At 48.8% G+C, this 17,829-nt stretch overlaps 6 protein-coding genes across 6 annotated transcripts; 2 read left to right on the forward strand and 4 right to left on the reverse strand.

The window, feature by feature from the left end:
- Positions 1-165: 165 nt before the first annotated feature.
- Positions 166-2,544, reverse strand: N7481_010081 (uncharacterized protein; the record flags this gene model as incomplete). Its single annotated transcript, XM_057269300.1, has 4 exons — positions 166-960; positions 1,024-1,703; positions 1,754-2,204; positions 2,266-2,544. The coding sequence occupies 4 exons, from the start codon at positions 2,542-2,544 to the stop codon at positions 166-168; spliced, it is 2,205 nt and encodes a 734-aa protein (XP_057119977.1).
- A 338-nt stretch (positions 2,545-2,882) lies between these two features.
- Positions 2,883-5,603, reverse strand: N7481_010082 (glycoside hydrolase family 92 protein; the record flags this gene model as incomplete). The annotated part of the gene is made up of 6 exons (XM_057269301.1): positions 2,883-3,507; positions 3,577-4,260; positions 4,353-5,149; positions 5,200-5,309; positions 5,363-5,395; positions 5,453-5,603. 6 exons carry the CDS (start codon positions 5,601-5,603, stop codon positions 2,883-2,885), a joined length of 2,400 nt encoding a protein of 799 aa, XP_057119978.1.
- Positions 5,604-6,944: 1,341 nt separating this feature from the next.
- Positions 6,945-9,225, forward strand: N7481_010083 (Zn(II)2Cys6 transcription factor; the record flags this gene model as incomplete). The annotated part of the gene is made up of 4 exons (XM_057269302.1): positions 6,945-7,001; positions 7,060-7,209; positions 7,263-8,254; positions 8,310-9,225. 4 exons carry the CDS (start codon positions 6,945-6,947, stop codon positions 9,223-9,225), a joined length of 2,115 nt encoding a protein of 704 aa, XP_057119979.1.
- A 185-nt stretch (positions 9,226-9,410) lies between these two features.
- N7481_010084 (uncharacterized protein) lies at positions 9,411-12,188 on the reverse strand (the record flags this gene model as incomplete). The annotated part of the gene is made up of 1 exon (XM_057269303.1): positions 9,411-12,188. The coding sequence occupies one exon, from the start codon at positions 12,186-12,188 to the stop codon at positions 9,411-9,413; it is 2,778 nt and encodes a 925-aa protein (XP_057119980.1).
- Positions 12,189-12,415: 227 nt separating this feature from the next.
- On the reverse strand, positions 12,416-12,901 carry N7481_010085 (uncharacterized protein; the record flags this gene model as incomplete). Its single annotated transcript, XM_057269304.1, has 1 exon — positions 12,416-12,901. The coding sequence occupies one exon, from the start codon at positions 12,899-12,901 to the stop codon at positions 12,416-12,418; it is 486 nt and encodes a 161-aa protein (XP_057119981.1).
- A 2,712-nt stretch (positions 12,902-15,613) lies between these two features.
- Positions 15,614-17,718, forward strand: N7481_010086 (putative MFS transporter; the record flags this gene model as incomplete). Its single annotated transcript, XM_057269305.1, has 8 exons — positions 15,614-15,637; positions 15,714-15,724; positions 15,780-15,921; positions 15,984-16,174; positions 16,237-16,390; positions 16,487-16,582; positions 16,641-17,345; positions 17,404-17,718. The coding sequence occupies 8 exons, from the start codon at positions 15,614-15,616 to the stop codon at positions 17,716-17,718; spliced, it is 1,638 nt and encodes a 545-aa protein (XP_057119982.1).
- Between the last annotated feature and the right edge of the window lie 111 nt (positions 17,719-17,829).

Raw genomic sequence — 17,829 nt, forward strand, 5'->3', positions numbered from 1 at the left:
CCCTCCCGAGGTCTGTATGCTTCTCACTAAGCAGGTGACACGGCAGGTCCCTTTCCGTGGCCATATATCATTCAAAACCTGGAATTTGGTTCATGAAATCGGTGATTGTTGAGGCTTGGCTGTAGGATAGGTTAATTGGTGCCTGGATTAAGCGTGACAAACCACTTACAGAGATGTATCGAAGCCATCCATGTGTGTGATATCAAGACTTGGCCACATCAGTGGGTAGAGGTTAGCAATCTGTGTCTGTGGAGACTCCTCAGTCGGAGCCCCCCATCCATCAAGTGAGTAATTCAGATATTGGCCACAAACTGAACGAATTTTCTCCAGGAAGAGAGAGGCCGATTCAATGATCTGAGACATTGACTCGATTGTTCGCATAGCTTGACTAATCTGCTCGCGCCATTCGTCGGCCGCTGCACATTGCGGATCATTGCGTAAGCAGTAGATGGGAATAAGTACTGCCTGAAACAGAAAGTACAGCCCGTACCAACAAGCCATCGTGTTCTGATGCTCATTTGACCAGTAGGCCGAGATCAGTTGCACAGACTCACGCGCTGCCTGCAGGCACCTCTCGATGGCAATGTCCTCGTAGCGGTTGGTTTCTTCGCCATTGGTAGATAATTGACCACGTCGTGAAATTACACGTCGGATAAGAATTGGGCGATACATGAGGGTTCGGAAGTTTCGATATCGCCATCGCAAGATAGAATGGCAGAGCCTGAAAGTCACATATTGAGTGGTGTCTTCTTGGAAATAAGGAGGCAGGGATGATAGCCAATGTAAAATCAATCGGTCATCCGCCTCTATCAGCTCCGATGCGGACGGGAAATACGTGGAAATCATCTTCGAGTATATCTCGCTTGTTGCCATATGAAATGTTACCTGGGCTCGCATGTGTGTATATATCGTTGTCTCTGTGGCAAAATGTGGTGTTTGCCTTGTCCCCTGTGTGATGGCCTTTGATCAAGAGCAAGGACTTAGTACAAGGTTAGGATAGGTAAGTAATCAGAGAAGCCTCACCGTATCGTGCACATCCATTGGAAGTTCCGCATCAACGCCATTGGAAGGGAAGTCGAGTGGTCGTGAAAAAGTGATGATGGCACCGACGTCAAATATGTAGAGACAGTGCCAGATTCGGCGCCGCATTTCCCTTTCGAAAAGATTCATTGCCGGCGATTGTATCTCCTTGTGGAGACCGATGGCCATCGCAGTACGCCTAGCTAGACCCATGTAATGGTAGCCCGAGTTTGGCTTGTTCCGCTTTTGCATGTAGTTCGAGATGAGAGTCAAGGCTTGCACGAGATGAATGTTGCCAGTCTCTAGCATGTCAAACGACATGCGTGCCTTCGCGGCCTCGAAAAGACCCACATCTTCCTGTGAAGGTTGCATCGATGCAGTGAAAGCACCCACAGCAGCCACTACAAACAGGAGTACCTCCCAGGCCTTTGATTTTGGTCGCGGAAGGACGTGCATAAACTGAGCTCGAAAAGTGGCCTCGTGAACGATAGGATAGGATTTGTGAAAGACGTCGAAGTACTGTTTGACGAAAGGTTCCAGCTCACCGAGAGAGTCTGATGAATAGGGAATGCTCAAGGCTGGGATGCTTGACGGCTCGATATTCTGACCCGATGCGATCTGATCTTCTGGTCCGTTGGGGTTTGGGTCAGTGACCCGCAGTAATGCAGCGCCAGACGCAACGCCTAGTGGTAAATTAGTAGACAATCAAGTCGCACAAATGGAAGTTTCTTACCAAGATAACCGCCGCCGCCATTTGGATCACTTGTCAAACTGGCCATACCATCGACGAATCTGTTACCGTTTGGCCGGCCAGCTCGCTCATCCCATTCCCAGTTGCCGGACAAAGGGGACGATTCAAGAGGCATGTTGTTTTGACCAATCGATCTCTTTCTAGCACCTTCTCTCACTTCAGATGCCAGTGGAGTTCGTGTCATACCGACAGGGCCAGTAATCCGCGAGCTATGGAGAAGGGGTATTTGGTTGGTTACCTCGCACGACTCAGAGAGACTGAGGTCTAAACAAATGTTCGAGTCATCAGGAGCTGGCAGGTGTTGCTGAAGGTTGAGAAGTGCATTCTCCAACTCCGTCACGTAGCGACGAGTCAGAGGGCGACTCTTAGCTCCGTATTCGCACGTACGGTTCTTCCTCGTGCACAGCGTGCACTTGGGAGTTTCACGGTCGCACTTGATTGAATCAGAGTCAGTGTATGTAATAATATGAGAGATGAGGGTGGTGCATCTTCACCTTTGATTTCCTTCGACGACACTCTTTGCAGGACAACTCCGGAATTGCGCGGCGGTTGGGATCATACGACCCAGTCCGCCGAGTGAGACTGGCTGGTTCTGGTGAGGACATGACAGTATCCTGTATATCCACATCTCCTCTCATATCCTGGTCCACGGTCGGTGGGGGGTGTGGAGTAATACTCACGTCGTTGCTGAGGGTCGCCGGAGGATCTCCGATCGACACCTCATTTTCTAGGCAGAACACCCTTTGGAAGGACACAATGAAAGGGTCTGCCATTGGGACGAAAAGGCTGCAGCCCTGGTTCAAGTTGAAATAGGGTAAGTGAAAGATGAAGAGCACTGGGGAATAAGAAGTCGGTGGGGTGAAGGAGTGGAAGTGAAAGACGAAGAGGGAAGAGGGAAGAGTAGTGGATGGTCCAACTTGGAGGGTCGATGGAAACAAGAGGCAACCTTGGAAAAGACAAATTGAGACAACAACTTGACAGAAGAAGAATACAAAGATACTAGAGTACTACCAGGAATCAAATTGCGGATATTTAATACTACTAGTAGTAATATTCGTTTATGGCTATCGAACAAGGTTTCACACTATAAACATTGATAACCATTGCTTGATCAACCAGCATAGCCAATGAGTTTTGCTCTCAGGTGAAGCTCAAGCATGATAGTTGCTGATACTAGGGGGGGAAGATCCTCCATCTGAGTGCCCCAGCCACTCTCTTCGGATCCCAAAGTCAGTTCCAGGACTCCTCCTTCGGTCCAGAAGTCGTGCGTAACCCAGTTCTTCGTCCATTCCTTGCCATTCAGCTTGGCGCTCTGAATATAGATGGAATTATAGCTGGGGTCAAAGTTGACATTGCGAATGGTTGCTAGTTTGCCTGTGATGCCGTTGCGAATGCTCACTTCCTTGAAGTACGGGGGCGTAATCAGATAGACGTCCTGGCCTGGGACTGGCCAGAGACCCATCATGCTCAGGACCACATATGATCCCATCGCTCCACTGTCGTCGTTACCCGCAATACCAGCGACAGTGGTGTTGAATTGTGAGGGAATGTAGAAGTGGTTGTACTTGGCGGACAGACCGGGTCTTCCGGCATAATGGAACTGGTAGACTGGCAGGAATGCCTGCTCATCGCCCACATAGAGAAGGCCAGATTCATGGAAGTAAGTTAGGCGCTTCGCGAATTCCTCAGCACCGCCAAGAGTCTGAACAAGGGATCCCATGTCATGAGGCGCATAGCTGCGAATGAAAAAAAAATTAGCGATTTCCTTCCTTTTCTCTCGTTGATGATGCAAAGATGTCACCTACAAAGTATAGAGCCAAGCACTTCCCTCGTACGTCTCATGGCCGTCAGGGTTGAGATAGCAGGAGGTGAAGTTGAGCAAAGGACTGCAAAAGATTGGATCCTGGTATCCCCATGTTCCGTTTGTGTAGCGAGGTTGCAAGAAGCCGGTAAAGTTGGTGTCGGCGCCCTGAATACTGGACTTTTGGTCTGCTTTGTACATGTTCACCCAGTTCCCGGAGCGTCCAAGGTACTTCTCATAATCTTCCTTGTGGCCCATGCCGTGAGCCATCTCAGCAATACAGAAATCATTGTATGCGTACTCGACTGTGCGAGAGATACTACGAGTGTGCGTTCCAACTCCGTCAGGGTCATAATCGTCGGTCGGGATGTACCCAAGGCTCTTCCAGCTGTGCAGGCCACCGCGGCCTTCGACATTCCAGTTGGCCGGCTCGATCTCCGCATCCTTGACCACAGCCTCATAGGCAGTATCCCAATCAATACCTGGAATCTTTTTCAGGTAAGCGTCAGCCACCACAACATCAGCATTAGAGCCGCCCTGGGTGAACCCCTTGCAGAGCGACATGCGGCAGTCAGGTAGATAGCCTTCATTGCGGTAGATATCAATCAGACTTCGCAACATCAGGGACTGTGAAAGAGGATCGACCAAAGTCAACAGAGGGTGGATACTGCGATATGAGTCCCAAATGCTGGATAGTCTTAGGTTAGCTGGAGGATTGGATCGACCAATCTACGTGATAAATTTCTTACCAGTAATAACTGTCGTAATACGGCTCATCACTCTTCCACAGGGGGGTTTTCGCCCGTATAATCCTGAGGGCTGATCATGGTGCGGTAAGCTCCACTCCAAAATACCTTTTGCAAATCGTCGGAAACTCCCTCCGCATCAACGGAAATAACGTCCAATTTCTTTCTCCAAGCAGCCTCAGCGGCAGAGACCGTTCCCTCGAAGTCGAAATCAGGCTGCTCTCGCTCTGCATTTGCGCATGCTTGGTTGACGTTGATAAAGCTGACACCGACACGAGCAAAAATAGTGTTGTCCTTGGGTGCATGGAATCGGGCAAATGTACCAGCGGAGAGTGTTTCTGGAGTGTTGGTCCCATCAGCTGCGAGAGTAACGGTCTCGCGGCTGAAATTTGCGCGATTCTTAGTCCAGACGCCGGTATCACGAAGCTCAGCACCCTTGAAATCGACACAGAAATGAAGATCATAGCTTCCGATTCCAAAGCTGGGGTTGAATGTGCCATTGCCAGTCAGTCGGCCAGTTGATCTGTTCACGTCAGCGGTACCACTGGTTCTTGACTGTGGCAGATCGATCAAGTCAACCAAGATCACAGGGCTCAACGCGTCGGCCGAAGTCTCATCGAAGGTGAAGCGATATAGTGCCGAGCGATTGGTTGTTGTCATTTCGGCATGAACACCGTTGTCGAGGGATATGCCAAAATATCCAGGGCGAGCCTTCGGCGAGTCTCTCTTCCAAGTTGAGGCTCTATCGTTGAGCTGCCATTTGCATTGGTTGAGATCATCGTTCGGACACGCTGGCTGGGCAAAGATGGGGAAGTTTCCCATAGATGGTGACTTATATTGTTAATGTAAAGAACCTTTCACGGGGGAGGAGGGAAGCATACACCGCCAGTGCCCGAATCATGCATGTGTGAGAATCCAGAAACGACAGTCGTATCGAAGGCGAAGCCCGCCTGATTCTCGCCGATTGTATCGGCCACAGCCTTGGCCATGCCTATCTTTCTGTGAGCAGCATGCTCTCCAATTATGTCTGTTTGAGCGACTCACCAAAGGGCAATGTTGCGCCGGGGAAAACATGGCCTGAGCCAGGCATTAGCTGAAATATTAATCGAAGCAGAGCCACCTATCGAAGCATACCTCCATTCGCTGTCCCGATCAAAGGATCAACATAGTCCAGTGGATCAAAGTTGTCCGCCAATGTCACCTGCGTATTCAGAGCAACGGAACCATACAAAACCGCGGCGATAGCACCAAATGCCTCGACGCGGGGAAGCAGTCGTGGGCCCATGACGAACTGCAGGAAAAAGGATGTGCTACAAGAGCGCAAAGTCGATTCGCGAGAGAGAAAAGAAAGACCGAAATTCCAGACTGAGCGTGTGGTGCACGTAGGATCGAAGGTCTCTTATTTACTAGCATTCCTCGCGAGTGGATCGGCAACGCGCATACTGTCTTTGAGGACAAATCTCGGCAGTTTGCCCCTCAAATGAGGACTCAGGGATGATATGTAGCAAACAGCCCACCCATTGCAAGAGCGAAGGTAACATCGAGTGCATTGCCCAGCCCCATCGCGTGTGACCTCTGCGCGGGCAGCCGTGACCGACACCGCGTCCTGCAACGTGCGTCGTGCATTTTGATTTTCTCCGTGCCATGACGAGTGAAAAGCGGTATCGGCCGCAGGGATGAGCGATAGAGAAGCCCAAAAGAGCTAGGGCGAGCTCATAGCAGAAGGGGTCACTCGCCGGGTTCCTGGACAAGGTGCCGATCCCTGGCGAGTTGGGCGAATTGTAGCTCTCCCCCAGTATCTCCGAGCTGCGGGGAATGAGGCCCCGCGAAATGAAAGTGGGGAAGTAGTGGGAAGTGCTGGGCCCTCATGTAACCTTTTCGCGCGACGTCGGAATTGAAACGGGCAGTTGTTGAGTAGGGGTAAATAGGTGGGAGTGGTGGGTGAGTGGGAGTGGGTGAGTGGTGATTGTTGATGAGGCGCGGGAAGGGGAGAGAACAACAAACACAAACACTCTTATGGCAGTTGGCAGAGACCAGCAGCTTTGAAACAATATTAAAAAAAAATCAATTGATTCTTGTCTTACACGCAGATAACCTGAAGGGGAAAATATTAGACTCTTATCTACAGCACCAGCTCTTCCCATCCGCATACTAAGGTAGTATCCTAGTATGATGTATAAGATCCTGGATACTAAATATCACGCAAATATTTTACTATTCCCCGAATGGAGTTTCAATTCTCATTTCCCATCAGCGGACTGTATGAGTACTACTATGTAAAAGAGATGGGATAGATGGGGAGTCTTCCTATGCACTCGGCATTTTAAACATTTTTATTCCGAGGGTTGGCCGAGATCGGGCCGAATGACATAATCAACATCGGCCATCTTCACCTCACTTCATCTTCATCTTCACCTTCACCTTCATCTTCAGCTGGACTAGGTACCCCCTTAAACTCGAATGCTCGCGGCTTTGTCCTTGGTGGTCTACGGAATGTGGTACATGTGATACATGTACACACTATCTACCCCGTGCGCTATCGTCCCCAATTGACATGCCCTGAAGAAGAGGATCCCTTGTGGATCGTGGATGATCTCAACAATCGACACTCCTGTTAAATCCGATAATGCCCGGAGTTCCCTCCAACAAAGCTTGCGAGCGATGCAAGAAAAGGCATCTGAAGGTTGGTACTTGCTCACTTCTGACCCGCGCTGGACTGTGGCTTTCTCTAACCTCACCAGTGTGATGAAACTCGCCCGCATTGTGAAAGATGTGAAGCCGCTGGCGTGAAATGCCCTGGGTATGTTCAGACTCGAAAGTTCATCGATCAAGGAGCATCAGTACGCCGCCGCTATGCTCCTTATCAAGAAAGGCACGCGAATTTCGGCGAAGTGGGTCATATAACTTCGATCTGCACGAAAGAGAAAACTGACATCTGGACCAGAGCTCTGAAGGTCACAAAAATCAAACTCAACACGTAAATGTCCCATCGGATCCTCATGCTAGGCCATTGGGAGGTCCTCCGGACACAGAGATGACCCAGCCGGGCTTGAGTTCTCAGAGAGACGAAGCCAGGACGATTCCAGGCCATACCTCCCAAACGGCTCAAGTCGGCCCCTCGCTCCATGCTGAACTGGGTGCTTTACAGGGTCAATTCCAGATCCTTAATGATATAAGTGCTTTTCCAGCTTCTCATCTCAATCAATCCACCACCGGTGGCGCTTCTCAAAGTCCAATTATGGACTCGATATCGCCAAATGCTTCAACGGGGCGCACCCCGGCTTCTGAATCCACATACAACAAGGCCTCTGTTGGTCAATCACAACATGAAAGATATTTGTCATCAGAAAGTGTCGCGCAGCGGAGCGAGAAGGACGAATTCCAAGACATCTTCTCGGAACTAACGACGGGCTCAGAGCACGAACTCGCATTCCTATCTCGTCATTTCGTAGAGATAATCGCCCCTTGGTTGGATCTCTCTGATTCAACAAAGTTTTTCTCCGTCTACGTGCCAATAAGAGCCATTAACTCCCCCTCGCTGAAGTATGCCATTGCCGCATTGGCTGCGAAACAATTAGGCCGCGTGAAAGGAAATAAACTAACGGCTGGAGGGGGCATGTTCACTAGCTCAGCTACGACTGAGATGTATCCAAATGCTGCGGAGACTGACTGGTTCCTGAAAGCTGCTAACTACCATTATATGGCGGCTTCAGACATGAATAACTCCTCTTCTTTTGGGTACAGCGCACACAGCTCAGCAGTCTTGGAATCGCCTATCGAGATGGTCAGCCGATGGCTAAAAGTGTCCGTTTCGCAAGGAGGCGCACAAGATCCCTCCAATAACAACTTTCTTCGGAAGACCGAGGATATGTTGGCAACAGCAGCTTTATTGATATTTTATAAACTTCTTGATGCAGATGGTGATCAATGGTCCACGTCAGTATCCTGAAATCAGTACTGTCCGGGAGCTCGAGGCTGATATTCCCCTTAGGCACCTAACTGGTATTCGCGGTGTCTTTGAGACTCTAATGAGTACAGATCAATTGAACTTGACAGTCTTCACCCACGGCATTCGTGCTTGTTTTTGGAACTTTGCTCGTCAAGACTATCTTGGCTCTTATTTCACTCGATGTCCGACTCATTTTGACCCGGCAAATCTCTCCGTGTGGCGTGCTGCGGGAATTTCCATCGATGAAAACGAAAAGTTCCAGATCAGCTTATATGGCTCAATCAATCTCTCCCAAGAAGACCAGGCAGCGAACGGCCTCTGCTGGCTGGTCTGCAAAGTCATCAACTTTCTAGCAGAATCAAAACAGTCGCAGATTGCACAGTGGACTGGATCGCCATCTAATAGACCAATCGGAAATCAGGAATCCGCAGGAAGTGCTGATCAGAGCGCGAATACTTGGCTTGATCTTTCCTTTGAGTTTCAAACTTGGTTCGAGCGTGTACCCGAGACTTTTCGTCCGTGTGTGCGAATCGATCACCCCAGAGACTTCTCACGTCCATCTGAAAATATCAGGCTGCCCTTCCCTGAGGTCTTCTACAGTCTTTCTACCTGTGCTGCCACTATGCAGCATTACCATTTCGGTCGAATCGCCCTGTTGATAAACCAGCCTGCAGACGTTGTTAGTGCACCTAGTACTGCATTTGATCGCTTGCAGGGCTATCGAGAGGTCACCAAAAAAGTTGAATATCGCGCCCGTGAAGCTTGCGGCATTGCGTTGGGACGCCCACAGGGTGATGTACGGGTTCACATGGTTCCGGTACTGTTTGCGCTTGGACAGTGTCTCGAGGGTGCTGACGAGCATCAAATAATTATCAATCTCCTCCAGGGAGTTGAGGCCGATCTTGGCTGGGCTACGGAATACGCTGTTACAAAGTTGGAAGCGTCCTGGAATCGATGAAAGAATTTTTTTCCTTTCAGAAGTATCATCCGATAGACGGACATGCAGCAAACTCCCGACGATACTTGTTTCAGTCTTCATTGAATGCCATGATCATAATACGCGATGATCTCGAATAAATCCCATTTTCCGGCATCACATCGCTCTGAAACAAACATTCAAAAAAATGCGAGAAAATACATATACTATTTGAAAGACCTTTCGTCCAAAGTACTCAGTCTCTCCTCCCGGGTCAGTTCTGTCTGGCTTTCGAGATCACGATCGTACTTTATTGGTTTTGAAGACACATTGTACGCATGAGATAGCCGTCGGCGAATCCTTTGGCTGGGATTTTCTTCCTGCAACCCCTCTTTGCCAACCTCTACCGGCCTCTGTCGACTATTTCTAGTCTTCAATAGCGACCACGGACTGCGGAAGCCGAAGGAAATCAGGTGGCTGAGCACACACCACAGCACACCAATTGTGATTAGCAGTGCCACTGCTGCTGTGACGAGCATCGAGACGATCGTGGTACGACCAGGTATCCCGTTCATGCCGAACACACTCACAGCTAAGCCGACAGGCAAGAAGAAAACAGTCACGTATGTAAAAAGAGTGATATTTTCGGCTTCGCGAAGTGACTTTTTAGCCCTGATCGCATCCTGGGCATTTGTCACTAGTGCAATGAGAAATTCGATCCGCGCTGCAGCCGCTTTAATTTCCCGATTGTGATCTTCGAATTGAGCAGTTTTTTGCTTGATCGACTTTCGATATTTTTGCTCATCGCTGCGTGTCCAGCGTGGTCGCTCACGTCCTTGCGAGCTTTCCCTATTGTTCCATTGCTCAATGAGACCCTGTAGACTGGTGATATTATTCTTCAAGATAACGAGAAGTTGAAAACATTCTCGAAGCTCTCCGGGCTTTCGATCCTCGAAACTATCCTTAGAGAAGTATTTTTCTCCCGCATCCGATGTTTTCTGCCGAGGCCCTTGTTCAATTCGTCGAAGAATCGAACTTGTACTCGTGTATACTTTCTCCACAATGCAATTCATCAACATAAGCTCCAACACCTTCCTTTGTTGCCAATGCGTGGTATTGTCAAGTACATCATTAGTGAGAGGGGATTCAAGGTCTTTTGGATTTGCAAAATGCTGAGCAACATAGCAAGTCCAGTAACGATCGAAGAAATCACCAGATATGCGAAAACTGATGACGGCATCAACGAGGTATGCATGATCACCAGATATACCACATGTCTGAGACTTAAGTTGCCGAACAGGCGTCGGTTCTTGCGAAGGAATTTCGCCGTCGTTGGGCGAGAAGACCTGAAAAAATCGAAAGTGAACCTCTGTTATCCAGCTATTGAAGACTGCCGCGGTGTCATCATAGAGCCAGTTTGCGTGAACCTTCGCATGTCGATCAAAGAATTGCGCAATATGGCCCCTTTCGGACTCTGGGGATGCAACATAGCATAAAGAAGCGACAATGTAGTCCGGAGATTTCAAGTAAATTAGCCTCTTCTTGCTGTATGCAGCGTTTCGCCTTTTCTGAAGCCTGAACCATAGATCTTTGTATGTTAAAAGTGGATAGATGGCGGATTTCTCTTTGACGGACCATTTTCTCTGCTTTCGGTCCTTGCGCACATCGTTGATTGACACATAGCAGTTGCCGTGAGATGGAAAAGTCGTGTCTTTCGGGTCAACTGCATTGCTAAATAGGTACTTTTCCATGGCTTTCTTCATGTCACCAGGAGCCTCACTTTGAAGCAGATCGAGCGTCAGTTTATCCGCTGGTGGGATGAATGTAAGGAAGTCCTGTTGGCGATAAATCCATTCCTCGGGCACCTCAACTATGTTGCTCAAATCAACTAGCCTTCCGTACGGGTTTTGTCGTTTCAAGGTACGCTGGATTGCGAATGCTCTGCCATCTTGTGTATTGATATATCCAGGTACAGTTCCTACCACGGGCTCAGGCATTGGCGATAACTCTCTTGCCCTCTGAACTGGTGACTGTGGAGTTTCCAATCGAGGTCTCCTCTGCCCAGGTGTTTCAGAGGTTTGTTGCCCTGGCTCTTCTATGGTTCGAAGAAGGATATACGGCAGCTCAAAGCCGACGTGGAAATAGAAGTCGCGGAAGAGCTCGCGATCAAAAAGTGCAGGTTCTTTACTGAAATCATCCAGCTGTCCCGGGAAAAGACCATTTTCGGATGAGGATTTCAATATAATATCTTTAGCATGGTCGAACATCTCAACTGGTGCAAAGGTACGCTCAAGGCGATGTCCTTCTTTAGCCATCTCGATTGCCAGTCCATAGCGAAGTGGGTTATCCCATTGAGATTCGTCATTGCTCGCTTCATCATGCTGTGTCTGTGCCTCGATAAGCTGCTTCCATACTACATCTTCGCCAGTGAAGAATCCCCAATCAAGGCCGTAGTACAAAACAGTGTCTCTAGAATGCAGTAAGAAACGGGTTTCACGGGCGTTTCTGGTAACACTAAGCATGCGCTTCTTGAGGATATCATTCTCTATTGTAAAGCGACGGAGATTTTGTCGTCGTATTTCTTCGGCCGTGAAGTCAAGAATGAAATCATCACTAGACTTTCGCACCCCTCGGTGTGGAAGATGGCTAGTGATGCGAAGAAATTCCTTCAACGTTTCGTGGGGCATTTTGCTCTGTGTATTTTCGACATGTTTGATCAGCTCTTCGATCCCTTTAAAAGCCTTCCATATCCAAACATGGTCACTTAGGCGATATACTGGAATTTCCGAGTCATCCAAGTGCTGCCATGTCGGCGTGAGCGGGTTCTTGTCCATGGCCAGCTTTCGGAACCATTTCGAGGTGAACCCACCCAGCCAACTGCATACAAAGAGCAAGTCCTCGATATCGGGAAATACTTTAATATATTGCGTTGCTTTGATGATGTGGCCAGGCATATTGGTGGGGTTATCTGGTGGAAGTTCCGTATCACCGGATTCGTCGTCCATCTTTCTGCCATGAATTCCAATGTTAGAACAACAAGCTTCTTCAAGACCCAATTTCGACACCCATTCGAGGTGTCCTTTGCATATTGAATATATTCGCTTTCGTAGCTTTGGTGCCTGCGGGAGACTTGGATACATCTCCAGCATGAACATAAATGCAAAACTATTTTCGAACGTTAGACTTTGAAGCAGATAACTTTCAAGAAGAGATGAGCGAGCGTTAATTCTTACTAGCTTCCTGACACACTGATTCGATGATCACCAAAGTCGCCACATGTGAGGGCCACTGGTCCAATTCTGTCTTGAGATAGAGCATTTCGATGTAGAACATCCTCTTTGCCGTCTGGTGCTTGTAGTTTGATCATCGGGCCGGCGGGGTGCTCTGTTTCATCTTCATCCTCATCTTTTTGAGTAAGAAACATTTCATTCTCATCAACGCCCTGTTTCTTTATCGTCTTTGTCGGAAGATCTTGATTTTCTGTCTCCGCGAGCCCTGGGGCGATTTGGCTTTTGAAGATATGTGAATCCACTGGGATACTGCACACGGATAGAATGTGCTCGAGATTACGGCGAAGATGCCAACTCAACACCGTCTCATTCGACACAGAGGCATTTTGGTCTTCACCTTCGTCAATCTGAGCATCGAATATGAGATCTTCAGGTGGAATCAAATATGATTGCCACGGAGCACTGAAACTGCTCATTTGAATCTTCATAGCCACGGTGAATTCCACAATGTCCGGTCCCTTGAATTCATGTTTCAGGGTCAGAGATGAGGGTTTGGTATTTAGATTTTCCTTATTCTCGTCAAATAATGTTTTTTGAGGCTTTCCATCCTTAAACAGGCCCAAAAGCACGCAGAGGCGGTCTTGGTTAACGGGATAATCAGATATCTCTTCCAATGTAACGACTCCGAATCCATGAGGTCCACTGGCTCGACGCACACGTAATCTTTCTCTCTTTTTTTTGATAGTCAAGGTCTTGTAGACTGAAGTCTGCGCTTAGCTCCAGTTTAAGGGGCTCTTTCGTATTCAAGGTATTTGTCACCTGCATCTGCTGCACAACCAAGTTATTTTGGCACCATAGCCTGACAGTGATAGAGACCCCCTCGTTGGTTCTATACGATATTATCGGCCAGCGTTCTCCCAGAAATTCAACTGTTGGTGGCTCCGAGGACAGAGAGTTCAAAATTCGTAAACCAATTCCGTTGGCGGAAATCTGCGAACTCTCCAGAAACTGCGATGCGCGCCAATAGACATACCATGCCTCTGGTTCTTCGCCTGGCCCTAGTCCGATCAGACCTGAGTGGAGCTGGCCCCCCTGCCTGTCCTGGACGGGGCGGCAAATGCGTAGTAGCTGACCATACACGCCGGCGCTCGCTGTTATCCCGCGGTCGCCAAATGAGACATAAGGAGCATGACGCCTAGTGCTCTCTTGTTTTTCTCGTTGCTGGTTCTGGAACTGGAGGGTGGCAGGTGTGTGACGATTTGGGTCGGGACGCCGCGACGCTGTGAGGTTCAGCTATCAGGAACCCGACGCTGACGCGACCTGGTGGTCTTGAAGTAGAACTCACGGGAAATAACATATTGGAACTCGGGGCTGCCTTGTGCGGGGAGCCCTGGGAATTCAATAGCACTCCTGTTGTCCGATAGCTCTGGCGCCATCGTGGGCCTTGACTCCAAGGATGACAGGTGAAGACGTCTGTGAGCGTGCCATTGCGAGATGCGGCTGACATTTTGGCCCTGGAGCTTGTATCCTACAAGAGTCATGCACCTAGTCCAAGACGAACCCGGGTTTATAAGGATCCGAGATGGCCAGCCATTTGGATTCCTCGCAGAACGCCACTAGCGGCCATGCTAGCAGCAATGGAGAAACCCCTCGGCTTGAATTCCCTGGCGGGTACATTTGCTGCAGTCAGATCGAGGATAATGGCAATATCTTTGGATGTTCGAGTTCATGCCAAGAAACAGGCTCTTGGATGATAGATTATTTTGTTCGTACTAGTAGCCACCGTGACTTCATACCAACTGACAGTGGCAGTGATGACGCAAGCCTCGCTAGTATACTCCCCAGCTCTCGTTAATGGGACTCATAATCGGAACTTGAAGGCAACACTTCATTTTCAAAAATATAGATAAATGGCTCTACTTCCAAGGTTCTGGATCCTCGTCAGCATCATCTAGCTGTAAGTGAGGTGCCCAATCCTGCCCCAGCGTAGCGGCTGTCCACCTAAGCAAGCTAGATACTGGGTAATTGCAATATTGATTGATTGATTGAGGTGCCCAATCAATGAGGAACACCATATCGCGTCGCAACATAGTCAATCCATGTCGAGAACCGCAAATGTGGGCCACCTGGACAGACAGTCGCTAATTCTGGTCAGCATATGGATAGTAAATAAATAGTAACCTTTCAAAGGCACAAAATTGATTAGATTCTACGGAATCGGGGCGTTGCGGAGAAAGGAGGCGGAATGCCTCCGTGCAGAACAGCCCCTTTCGACTCAAAGTCAGACCTCCACCTCATTGGACTATCGCGACCTTCTATGGGGTTATCGTTATCTTCTCCCGTCAATTATTGAAGGGAAAGAACCCGCTCAGCTGTTGCTATTGACTCTGTTGAGTACATGGCCCATTTTCCCCGGCGGGTCGATGTCCCACTGGCACGGGATTGTAAACCATTGCTTGCTCCGCTATGTATGTTATTGACAGTGGAGGGCCAATAGTCATTGAAATTAAGAGAAAAAGGTGTTACGTTCCCAGTTTCTAGTTCATTTCATTACTGGTTCAGTAAATCAGAAAGAGGGAACCTCTAACTAGCTCCATGGAGATGGACTCACTATGCTTAAATTATCACTAGTGTCACAAGTCCGCCTCTACCATGGAATTACTGATATAGCGATCATAGAGCGCATTGTCAAATGCCTCATCACTGCCGAGTGCGGCAGATTACCGCAGGGTATTGCCGAGTAGTAGCAACTTTGTAGCAACGCCACCTGGGCGAGTAAAAGCGACCGAGGTGAAGATATCGTTGTGTAGGTAGGGAAGTGCGGGGATTTTGAAGAACCTGGGGTGGGAGAAGTTCACTAGTCCCTACCAAGAAACCGCAGTATCAATGCCCCTTATCAGAGCTGTTGAGTGGTTGGTTTGCGCCACTATGGGTTGCCACTGCGTGGGCACGAAAGCTTCCTCCTTTACCTCAGCACGGTCCTCGAGTCATCGGTAGATGTCGAATTGACAATCCCGGGTCAATTCCGCACAAGCAGGGGTCGGTCGACTCTTGGTCGTTTTGAAACATAAACTGATATGATCCCAGCGCGGTGCTGGTCGAGAATGTTACACAAGAGCTTTACCTGCTTGTCAGAATATCCCTCCTGATACCTACAAACCTTTGAGTGAATAGCGTCTAGTCGCGCAGATCAATCCACTATGGAGATGAACTATGATGAAGGTGTGAGTACTCGTACTACTCTTTTGCAAGTATGGCGTTGTCTCGATGGAGCTCAGACTGATCATTTAAACGGCTTAGACTCTCCATCAGTATGTGCTCCTAGCTCCCCCAATGTCCCTTCCCTTGCTAATGATTTCGTCTCAGAATCGAGGATGAGTTGGGCACAACCATCTATCCGGGCACGGAGATCATGGCCGATGTGGGCACGCATCACTTTGTCAAGTCTTCAGCGAAATCCGACCGAGTGCTGGTGCCACAGCCATCACAAGATCCTCATGATCCATTGGTAGGCCGATTGAATATATTCGTGTCCGTGTGTAATCAGCTCTAACAGAGTATACCTTCTAGAACTGGAGTCGATTCTGGAAAATGAGCGCGATGGCTATTGCTACGGCCACCTCCTTCAGCCAGGGATTGGGTCCGCTAGCATTAGCGCCTATGTTCCCACAACTCATGGAGACATTCAATTCAGATCTCGCTGGCGTGGTACAGTTTACTGGCATCTGTATCCTTATTTTGGGGTTCAGCAATTTCTTCTGGTGTGTCTTCAAGTTGTCCAGCATGAATGTTGCGAATCTAAGCTTACCGCTGAGTGATACAGGATTCCCATACAAACCTCTTACGGTCGACGACCTGTCCTGATCTTCTCAACCCTCATTTGCCTCGTGAGCAATATATGGCGTGCAAAGGCAAATACATATGGGAGTTACATGGGCGCTTGTGTGTTGAATGGGTTTGGTGCTGGTCCTGCAGAGGTATGTATTTTTTCGTAGCCCGCCCCCCCCCCCCCCGGCTCTCTCTCTCACTCTCTCTGTGGGTCTTGCGTGTCTAACGTGTATCATATCGAACAGACTTCCCAACCCGAGATTATCACGGATATAATGTTCCTTCACGAGCGGGGTGCCTATAATACCCTATATTTCACTGCATACTTTGGTTCGCTCATGGTATGACACTCTTCCCCCTCCCCATTCGAGAAGAACGTCAAATTGATGCTAGACATAGGTCGGCCCTATCATTGCAGGCCCAATGGCAGAGCACATCGGATGGCGCAGCTTCTTCTGGCTGAATGTCGGAATCCTCGGCATCGTCCTCCTACTGCAGATATTCCTCTTCCCCGAAACTAAATGGCAACGCTCTCGCCCTGATGAGATACATGAGACTCAGAATGCAGCGCAGAGGGTAACTTCTGAGCCAGAGAAGCCAGGTGCGGTACACCAGAAGGAAAATATCGAGGTGGAAGATGCTGCTGAGCATGATCCATATCTACACCGCGGCTCTCCTTCAAAGAAACAGTTTAAGCTGTGGCAACTTGATGGTAATAACACGAAGACGGTTTTGACCAGCTTCTTAGTCCCGTGGAAGCTGTTGACTTTCCCCATTGTTGAATTGGCTGCCTTTGTCGTTTCTTGGTCTGCTAGTTGCTTTTTGACACTGAATCTCACGCAGAGCCAAGCGTTCGCAGAGCCTCCGTATAACTTCAACAGTCAGACTATTGGGTTCTTCAATTTTGCCATTCTGATTGGCGCTTTCATTGGACTTGCGACTAATGGCCCCTTCTCGGATTGGATATCCATGAAAGCCACTCGCAAGAACAAGGGTATTCGAGAGCCGGAGATGCGTCTGCCAGCCATGGCTGTCTATGTTGTGATAATGATCATCGGCAATTTCGTTGTTGCTTTCGGTTATGAGTATAAATGGGATTGGCGGGTAAGATTCCCCGAGGAGTTACAGCCATGGCAATTGATCTGAAGGCTAACCGTCACAGGCAATTGTGATTATTGGTTATACCGCAGCAGGTATCCAAGTTGCAGCACTGCCGGCGATCGCTAGCACATACGCTGTGGATAGCTACAAGCCCGTGGCAGGCTCGATCTTCGTGTCCATCACGGTGAACAAGAATGTCTGGGGATACGGGTTTAGCAAATTCATCACCCCCTGGGTTGAGGAATCTGGATTTGTAAAGCCGATCATGCTGAACATGTGTCTGTGTACACTATGGTGTCTCTTTGCGATTCCATTCTACCTATACGGCAAGAAGTTCAGGGGATGGACAGCCAAGTCTTCTGTGCACAAGATGTAGGTGTCGAGTTTCGAGTTTCGAATTAGAGAGCATGCCGAGCAACAATCGAATCAGAAAGTTCCAACATTGTTTGTATTCGCGATTTAAGTAGCGAGCTAGGTTCTGAAAGTG

Source organism: Penicillium waksmanii, assembly GCF_028829765.1.
Source record: "Penicillium waksmanii strain IBT 27052 chromosome Unknown utg000008l:1.0-5622682.0:1.0-5626561.0, whole genome shotgun sequence".
NCBI classification, from domain to species: Eukaryota; Fungi; Ascomycota; class Eurotiomycetes; order Eurotiales; family Aspergillaceae; genus Penicillium; species Penicillium waksmanii.